Source organism: Hoplias malabaricus, chromosome 9 (assembly GCF_029633855.1).
Source record: "Hoplias malabaricus isolate fHopMal1 chromosome 9, fHopMal1.hap1, whole genome shotgun sequence".
Lineage (NCBI taxonomy): Eukaryota > Metazoa > Chordata > Actinopteri > Characiformes > Erythrinidae > Hoplias > Hoplias malabaricus.
The window spans coordinates 37,965,031-37,975,200 of record NC_089808.1 but is presented as its reverse complement, the minus strand read 5'-3'; the positions used below and the strand labels follow the sequence as shown (position 1 = coordinate 37,975,200).

General features: G+C 38.8%; 1 protein-coding gene across 1 annotated transcript; it reads left to right on the top strand.

The window, feature by feature from the left end:
- The first annotated feature begins 124 nt into the window (after positions 1-124).
- Positions 125-9,160, top strand: e2f5 (E2F transcription factor 5). The gene is made up of 8 exons (XM_066682183.1): positions 125-443; positions 2,166-2,275; positions 2,831-2,992; positions 4,016-4,124; positions 4,215-4,500; positions 5,344-5,523; positions 5,912-5,950; positions 6,860-9,160. The coding sequence occupies exons 1-8, from the start codon at positions 324-326 to the stop codon at positions 6,967-6,969; spliced, it is 1,116 nt and encodes a 371-aa protein (XP_066538280.1). The 5' UTR covers positions 125-323; the 3' UTR covers positions 6,970-9,160.
- The last annotated feature ends 1,010 nt before the right edge of the window (positions 9,161-10,170 follow it).

Below are 10,170 nucleotides of genomic sequence, written 5' to 3'. Positions count from 1 at the left end.
GTTTTACAGGAGCGTAAAGTTTCGCTATTTACTTTTTGCGGGGGTGACTTACAGTAACTGCCAAAGTTGCGCCGTGGTTGCCATGGTAACTGTAACTAAACGTCATTTCCTTCCATTTAAAATCCCTGGAGCTCAGGCAGTGGGGCTTTTTTGCCCCTGAGGTAAAACAAAATATAATAGAAGAAGAAACAAACATGGTCAGCGGTCTTTTTCACTCACTCTGCTGTGGGTAACTCTGAGCAGACAGCGTTTTTCTGTCAGAATCTGTGGAAGCTGAGTGGTGGGACAGTGCGGTTATTGTTATTTTCGTGGATTTTGACGCTATGTCGAGTCGCTGTGTTCCGAACGGCTCCAGTCGGCACGAGAAGAGTCTGGGTCTCCTCGCCATAAAGTTTGTAACATTACTTCAGGAGGCGAAAGACGGAGTCCTGGATTTGAAAGTGGTACGTTAAGCTCGGAAACTAGCCTTTCCTTCCCTCCTTAAATCCCACAGCCTGTGACAGCTTTGAGAAGGGACAGTCTCACGGACTTCTGGAACTTGGTTACTTAACTCCAATTCGGCCAGTCCACCTTAAAATGTCCGACTGCTAGAAGTAAACGGAATTTAAAGTGAAGCATGAAAACTCAAATTGATACATATTGTAATTAAGAGGTGTTCAGTAAGAAATGGCCAGTTTCATGCAAACTCGGAGGCAGAATAGTTCACAGTGATAGTAATAGGAGCCAGAGGTCTACAGAAAGTTATTTCAAGGCATAATTAACGGTACAGAATCAAGCCCTGCTGGTGACATCAGCTTCTGATTAAATTAATGGTATGATTGATTTAGCTAGCTATAATGTGTGCGACTTACTCAGTCAAATATGGGAACGATTTAATAATTCATGGGAACAACTTATTAAAACACAAATAATGTCGTTCGAATGCATTATAGGGCTCCTATATTTTCTATATTTCGTTTTCATACCTCATCTTTGTCACGTCATAAATTGTTCCCTTGTATGAAGTACCTGACACATGTTAAGTCGTTTGCACGCCTTAATTTTATTATGGAGGGATGTCGCCAGCAGGGGTTCCATGGCCATTGTTTTATTAGATTTTGAGATAAAGTTTTGGCCAAAAACACATTCAAAAGCAGAATCATTTGGAGCAGAAACGTATAAGGATTAACATTTAGGCCAATAATGTCTCTAAAGAAAGCATATTTAATGTTGTTGTACAACCCACTTCATATAAAACTCTAAATCCAGTGAGGTGCCTTGGTCATTAGTCAATAACTTCACTGAAGTGTCTGGTTGTATCCTTGTAGTTCCCCTACTCACCCAGTGAGTGCCCTAGTGCATTAGTCAAGATGACCTCCAGTGTTTCAGCAGGGGAACCACAAACACAACAGAGACATTGTGCCAGAGTGAAGTTTTTCATTTGTGTTAATGCCATTGCTGAAATTGGTCTTAACAACTATGGTATAATCTAGTTCTTCTGTTTTCCTGTTGACTTGCACTAGTTTTAGTAAATGAAAAAAAAGCAGAGTGAAAATCTTTACCCAGTGAAGGGACCAGAAGATTAATTTAATGTGGAACTGGCAAATACTGTCCCCAGTGCCTCACAAATCTGCATACAATTAACAATGTGGACTTTATTTAAGAGAGAACATGTTGCTTTTAACTTTTTTTAGCAAAAGAGATGAATTTGCTCTTGGCAAGTTCCTTGTGAGCAAAGCTTGGCCTTCTTATCTGGGACTCTATCTCAGAACACACCCGAGCAGGGAGTGTCTTAAGTGTTTGGAAGTGTATATTGTTATTTCTTACTAAAAAAAATTGGCCGGATATATGACCTAACAAATCTCTGTCTGAAAAAACTGGATTCCAGCACAGTGGTTTATACCCCAGCTCCAGCATTGTCCAATAAAAAATAACAGAAAGAATATGCATTCTGATCAAGCTGAAATTTTATTCCTGGTAAACAATGATAAAGAACTGATTTCTAGCAGGTGCAAGATCTAGAGTTCCTAAAGACTTCCTGTTGTGTCCCCCTCCCCCTCCTCCTTTGTTCTGAGGTGCCTCCAGGCCTAATTGCTAATCCCACAGTAATGTTCACCCTGTTCTCTTGTTCGTCCAGCTGTTTGAGCTGCTGAAATGTGAACTTATCGCTCTGCTCCCGATTGCAGGCTGCTGACAGTTTGGCCGTCAAACAGAAAAGGAGGATCTATGACATCACAAATGTCCTTGAAGGGATAGGGCTCATTGAGAAAAAGACCAAGAACACCATCCAGTGGAAGTGAGTTGGGGCAGGTCTGAAAACCAGCTCTGTTAATGTAATGGCTGAGATTAATTGAGAGTGGTTCCTAAGAAATGGTTAATAGTAGATAAACTGAATTACTCAACTTTCTTTAGAGTGGAGGTGAATGGAACCAGAGGTTTATTCTTCTAAATTACTGTTGGATGTACATGTATCTCCTGAGATTTACATGTAATATTGATAACGGGATCTTAGTTATATAAAGTTTGTCATAAAACAATGTCTTGGGCATCATACTATGCCTTTCAACTCATTTCATGTAATAATTTATGTAAGGAGTCTTTTTAAAATTCATTTACATGATAATTTATTTATTTTAGGGGCATTAAATTGTCTGGTTCCTATCACCAAGCCTAGGATAGCACTTTCCAACCACTAAATATGTTTTAATTTTGGATTCCCCATTTTACCTCATCACAATTCATAATAAACTCTGGGTAAAACAATGGGTTAACCCCTTATAATTCAGAATATTATACTACGTGTTAAAGATGGGAGGGGGAATGCATTCTCATAACTCTCTTCATTCCTCAGAGGAGAAGGTTCAGACTGCCAGCCGCAGGAGCTCTTGGAGCAGGTGGATCTTCTGAAGGCGCAGATATGTGAGCTGGAGAGACAGGAACGAGAGTTGGACATGCAGAAATCATGTTTGCAGCAGAGCCTCAAGCACCTGAAAGAAGACCCCATCTGCTGCAGATATCCTTTTAGCCGGTTTTGGAGAAGTGCTATAGAGAAGTTCACACAGAGAGGGGACAGAGTATTGGGCGTCTTTGGGTAGATGATGCACAGCGTGGCTGAGATTCATTCTGTAAGCAGCTGGTAGTTATCCCTGGTATTTCTTAGGAATGTACAGTCAAGAAATTGTACGCATGAGACTATTTTTACAGCCCAACTGACTGTGTTGCAGATGCATCTTATTCAGCCAGTACAACACGCTTGATACAGTCTTTAGAATGGCAATTTCTTCTTGTATTTGAGTCTCAAAGAGGAGATCTGGCAAATGTTTTGACCTTGGTAGTTAAAGCAACAGTTTGTTTATTTTGGTTTAAAGGAATACACACACACAGAATACAGAAAGAAAACACAGTAAAAAAGTTAAAAAAATGAATTAATAGCCAAGACAACTAAAACAAAACAAACACAGGCAGAAAAAGATGTAAGCATTATTATTACGGCATCCTTTTTATTATTAATTTAAACCCTTTGTTTTTTTATTTTTTAAATAACCCAAAAAATCTAAATCTTTACAATATTTGGATGAGATTTGTTTAATTTTGAATGTCAATGAATGAAAAAGCAGTAACTCCTTTGTTTTAATCTTTAGTGACAGGTTTGTTCTACAAGTCGTTTTCTGATGGTGTGTGTACACTCTTTGGATAGTCCCCACCCTTTTAAAGACCTGAAAACTGAAGAATTCTAGTGTAATCTTACTGCTATTGTTTGGTAAATTGAAGCTTATTATATGAGTAACTGCTTAACTGTGGCTGTGCTGTTGTTGAGAGTCCAGTTTTTCCAGTCTGTAGTTTAAGGTTTTTTTTATTTATGCAGGGTTTTTAAAACTCTTATTCCAAACACTTTTTTGATTTTTACCAGGTTTGACCTAAAACTTAATGCCCAGTGATATTCAAAGCAAATAAATACGTTCTTTGTGTTTTGATCTTTTTAGTGAGTTTACAGTTAACACTATCCTTTTTCAGCACATTCCTTTACCTTACTTACATATAACTATGTGACACATGAGGATATTTGTGATGTGTTTACTGGTGACACACTACTGGCAGTAATGGCTCCAGCAGGGACACAGCTGGAGGTCCCTGTGCCTGAGGTGGTAAGCAACAACAAACTCATAATAATGAGCTAAAAATGAGTGTTTAACAATTGGGAAACTTGATTTTCTTTGCTACACCTATTCTCTTAGGCTCAAAGTGGTCAGAAAAGATACCAAGTGAACCTGAGGAGTGAGACTGCGCCTATTAGAGTGATGCTGATAAACAGAGAGACGAACGGCTCAAAGCCCATGGTTTTCTCTGTCCCTCCACCAGACGACGTGTTTGCAATGCCCACTCCTCCCAGCACTCCTGCAGCTCTGCAGAGATTCCCTGTCTCTTCGTCAGAGTTTTACGGATCGGTGAACAGCCAACACAAGAGCGGAGCATCTGAACACCAGCTCACACCCTCTTCCACTCCTCCAGATGTCCATATGGGTATAATGATATACACATACTTTACCTACACATGGTTTTTCAGTCTTGCCCTATGATTCATACAACATTAAACATAACCCTTAATACGTAACTTTTAGGGGAAAAAAGACTGATTTCCTCATATAAAGCAGAGACAGATATTATTATAAAATTCCAATATTATCAGTTTTATGTTTAATCACTTCATTTGAACAGGGCAACAAGTTTAGAAGTGATGCTTTTATTCCCCTTGTGGAAACTGAGTCTCAGTCTTTAACCTATCTGTAGCAGTAAACACTGGTGTGAACAGGCAGCAAGCCCTAATTGGCGTTTAAGGTGCCTTGCTCAGGGGCAATTCAGTTGTGGATCGTCAGGGAAGAGAAAGCACTGTTCCTTCACTAGCTCCCATCTTCATTTTATTTCTGCCAGTCCTGGGGATTAACCCAGTGACCTTTGGGTACCACACCTACTTCTCTGTAGTTTAGGCCACTCCCTGTAAGTCCAGTCTAGCAGTCTAACTCTCTGTCTATATATAAGTTGTATAATATTGTATTGTTGTTGTCCGTGTATCTCTATTTTTGACAAGTTTATCACGCCATTCGGACACGGCAGCTGGCATTCATATGTGAAAATTTCATGATGAATGAACCAGTAGAAATGTCCAGAAAAACTTGGAATAAAATAACCCCTGCTCCCATTGAAAGTTACCTTCTCCTGTATTTGTATGTAGTTGCAGTAGTGCAGTCTTTTTCAAAGATTACTCCAAGATTTTCTGATTATAAACTTTTTAAATATTTGGTTTCAGTTGTACTAATTATTTACTCTCAGTTGTGCTTACAGTGTTTTCCTGTCCCCCCTCTAAAGAGTGCCACTCTGATTCTCCTGGTGGTCAGTGCATCATGATGATGCAGGAACCACTGGTGGGTGCTGAAACAGTGGTGCAGCCTCATGGAGGACTCGGAGGCCCTGAAATACAATCCATGCTGGATGTAGGGAGTCTGTTTCGACTTAATTCTGTGGACCAGATGAAGGAGGAGAGAGAGGGTGAGCAGGACTTTAAACCCTCAGAGTAGTATTAATGGTGGAACTTCACATTGTGACCCATTTGAGAAATATAATTTCTTTGCTCTGATTTTTCTGATTATTAACAACTTTAAAAATTGGACTCTGAGTAGCTCCAGGAGCCTGAGGTTGTGGGTTCAAACGCTGAGAAGTTTGGTGTGTCCTCCCTGTGTCTTTGTGGATTTACTAAAACAATCCAAAACCACATGTTGAGTGGATTGACTGCAAAACCGCCTTGTTCACAGTGTGTTTCTGCCTTGTGTCCAGTGATTCCTAGATAAGCTCCAGATCAACTGCAGCCCGAACTGGATAAAGAGGTTACAGTGAATGAATGAATGAATGAATGAATTATGTGCTCTGTGTCTTTAAGGTGTGGCTGACCTTATAGATGAATTCATGTCATCAGATGGTAAGTGAAAGTCAGCGTTTAACCCCTTTTTATTTTAGAGATGGAAAATTTAATATTGATACCACGGTTTAATATTCAAGACTTATTTATTTATTTTAATTCTAAATGAATTGATGGAATGGGACTGTGGATGCTGGAAGTGCATTGAGTGCTGGGTGCAAATTCAACAAAGCTAATAATACTGGGGATAAATTGCAGGGGTGAAATAATCAAAATTGTGTGTGTGTGTATATGTATGTGTGTGTGTATATATATATATATATATATATATATATATATATATATATATATATATATATATATATATATATATATATATAATTTAGATGGATTGAGAATCACTTTATGATCATATTATTGCACGTATATCAAAGTTAGATCCATCATAAGGTGCTTAAAGGTCTCACCTCTAATGCGCACGCGCACACACACACACACACACACACCCACACTCAGATTTGCATACTTCACTGTTTTAAATGAATCTGCATAAAACATATTAAAACAGTGTACTTTAATTCAGATTTAGAAAGTGCATTTTCCACTAAAAGGTTGTTTGACTAAACTCGAGTACAATATTCACTGAATGGTTTGTGGAAACCTCCCAATTACTGATTGACTTGAGATTTTCACCGCTGCTATACCGACTGTTTTACATGCCTCAGGCAGCCTTTACTGTTGGACCATGTTAAGTGCCAGAGATGATTTTGATTTATGAACGTTGGTCTGCTTTCTCCTTGTCATCTTATCTACCACTAAATCAGCCAGCACTTTCAGAATTGTTTTTTTATGAGTGGAAACATCTCAGCACTGAGAGGGAGTCTAAAGATTCTGTTTTCATGAAGTCCCCCATGATTTTCTTTTTATTTTGTATTATTATTTTTTTTCTTCTTCTTCTTTTTTCTGTAGTTTTCCCCTTGCTGCGGCTCTCGCCCAATTCAGGAGTGGATTACAGTTTCAACCTGGATGACAACGAGGGAGTCTGTGACCTGTTTGATGTACACATTCTGAATTATTAGGAGATGCCTGACGCTTCAGTGGGTTTTGGCTCTATCGGCCGTACAGCTTTGTTTACTCTGAACATGGATCCAAGATCCTTTCCATGGTAACCTTCCACTGCCACTGGCAAACACCAACAAACTAAACTCCAGTACAGTGACTTGTGACCTCCACACACTAAACATAGGCTTAGATTCACATTAATGTTCAAACCCATCCTCAAAGGAATGTCTTTTAGTGTTTTTCTCCACGATAAAAACAGGGTGTGTGTGCTATGAGTGTCTGGAGTTTGGATTTGATAGCTCCAGGCTTTAACTTCTTTAAAGGTTAATGGTCACTAATGAGTCAGGGTAAAGCTTCACTCAGCAGGGATGATTGTATAATTTAAGGGTGTACATTAACGTAGACTGTTTCTTCTGTTTGTTTAATACTTAAATATGTGCCTTAGGAAGCCCTTATTGTATAGAAGTCCTTTCAACAGAGATTTGGAATCATCTGGGTTTTCCCCAATGTATATATCACACACTTCAGTGAGTGGACGATCATTTGTTTGTGTTAATATTCTGTTTTCGGTTACTGTTTGTATGAAGAATTGCGGTGCTGCCTTATTTAATCTTCCACGTTTACTTGTTTTTGAAAAGAAACTATTTAAGGGAATTTATTTGTCAATTATTTTGCATAAATAGAGTTGTTGCACCTGATTTAAAAACACTTCCAGACTTCTTAAAGTGAGAAAAATGTTATACTGTTAAGCTGCCTTTGATAACCTACAGGTCTGTCTAATTGGCCGAACATTTGTGCCTTTTGTAGCACTTTTTGAATGTCCAGTTTTCTTTGTGTTGGTTTGTCTAATCAAAGCAGTGATTTGTTTTTGTTTTGCACTTTTTTTTAAATCAGTTTTATATAAAAAAACACAATTGCATACATGAATTATGTGATCTGTTTCTGTACACAAAGCTACATGGAAGCTATGCAGTGACCTTTTGGACACCAGTACAATCACCATGGCTTCTGAAATGAAGTGTGGTAATCAGGGGTTTGTCCTCTTGCTGTAGTTCTAGCTTTTAGTCTCCTGAGAAGCTTTAGATGTTGGAACCTAGCTGTGAGGATTCGATGGCATTCAACCACAGTATCTTCAGTCAGGTCAGGTATGAATGATTAGATCTGAACAAAAAGACACTTGAACTGAGGTTACTGGTAAAGGTACTGCAGTGAGGTTTTGAATGATTAGAAAATCAGGTTCTGATGTTGGGTGATTTACCTCTTGATCACAAACACAGCTTGAGTTTATCCCAGATGTAGTGTCGCAGTTCTGGGTGTGGATTTAAGTCCCTCAAGATAATGCTTGTCACTGGGCATAGGGATTACGTTCATATGCAGCTGCTCCAGACGTGTAGTTTCTTGGTCTGTGCATTTCTAAGAGGCTTATACAAACTCTTTGAAGAACTGCATGTCTGTTGTACACAAGGAGCAGCATTAATCCATTCATTCACTGTAAGGAGTATCTACAAACTTTTGGACATTTAGTGTTTAAAACTGAAACTATGTGCCTGCAGATCTTTGCCAGGATCTCTCAATAACCTCTAGACAAAAACAACTTTCACATGCTGTCTTTACCAGCCACAAACCTCCCTCAGGCTTTGTTTAGACAGGCTGTCACTTCACGTTTGTATTTAATAATCTGCAAGGCATCTGCTCTTCTATAAATCTGAATCATTGTCACACCTGTTTTATCTTTGATACATGCTAACACTGATTTAAAAACAACAAACCACAGTTTGTGAGTGTGGGAAATCTTCCCAGCCTGATCATATAACATTTTATTTTAATAGTGTCGGAAATATATCTATGGGATTGAGTGCATATTAACACACAGACTGTCAGAATTACTAATATCGGAACTCAGATTTTTAAGTAAAGCCCAAGTTTCTGATTGTGGCGAAGGTGTGGCAATAAAAAAGGCATGGTGTTCATTTGAACGTTACACTGAAACAGGGTGTGTTTTAGTTCTTCAAAACCACAGTGTGAGCTAATTTTTTTTAAATATGTTCTCATCCATGCTCAAAAAACCCTGATATGAACATATGATTTCTAACTGGTAAAAACATGGCTCATATAATTAGCTCTTTATGGTATTGCTATAACTTCTCAGTGAATAGAGAAAAACAAAGGTATATGGCCTATTCCTTTACTCGCACTATACTTACAACCTCCAAGGAGCACTTGACATAAGTTTCTGTGAAAATCTACTGCTGTATAAGCACATGAAACCCATGAATTATTGGAAAGTTTCTGCTTGTGTTGTACTTGTGCTTGTGTCCTTTCTTTCTTTAAATCATGAGCAGCTGCACCTAGCCTCATATGTAGCTGCTTCAGTGTTTCGTTTAATTTCATACTTTTCTGTAGACATTATTCAAACTGTGTCCACAGTGGAAGGTGTGTCCTTAACTTGGTCCTTAGTTTTGTACCTTGGAATGAGTTGGAGTGTTGTCTGTGATCCAGAACTAATCATTCAGTGTCAGCATTTCACCTTGCTAATGTTCTAATGGCCGAGTGCCATCAAATCCTCCAAACAATGTTGCAACGTCTAGCCTTCTGAAAAGAATAGGAGCTGTCACTGCAGCAAAGGGAGGACAAGTTCTCTATTAAAACTCTGGATTTGAGGAGTAAATAAATGCCTTGGCTTGTAGTGTTTATTCCCTCATTAAATGCATATAGGCGAAGGAGCAAATTTTAATTACTTAAAAGCCCCTTTAACATATGCACAGTAACCCATAAATATTCCAGAGTTTACCCAGAGGAGCTGTATGTGTGAACACAAGCATTGTTACATTTGTCCCAGACTTTACCCTACTGCTAGCGCCCTAACAGAAACTCTAGGTAATGTCTGAGTGCATTTGTACACAGGGTCACTAATGTCCCGGAGTATCTCCTACACACACTACACCGGTGCTGTGCCATACCTAAAGCATTCAGAGCATTTCCTGTGGCAAGAATGTGTCAGACGCATAAAATCTTCTGCTGTTTGTTACATGGAAGGACTGGTGTGTCCCTGCCAATGATTCTGGGTAGGCTCCGGACATACTGTCACTCTGAACTGGATAAGAGGTTATAGATAATGAATAAATTAATGAATGTTTGCTACAAGGACCACTCCAGGACCTACCCAGACTTGATTCTGTGACGTTTCTCTACAGTTCATATATGAAAGGAGCTAGAAT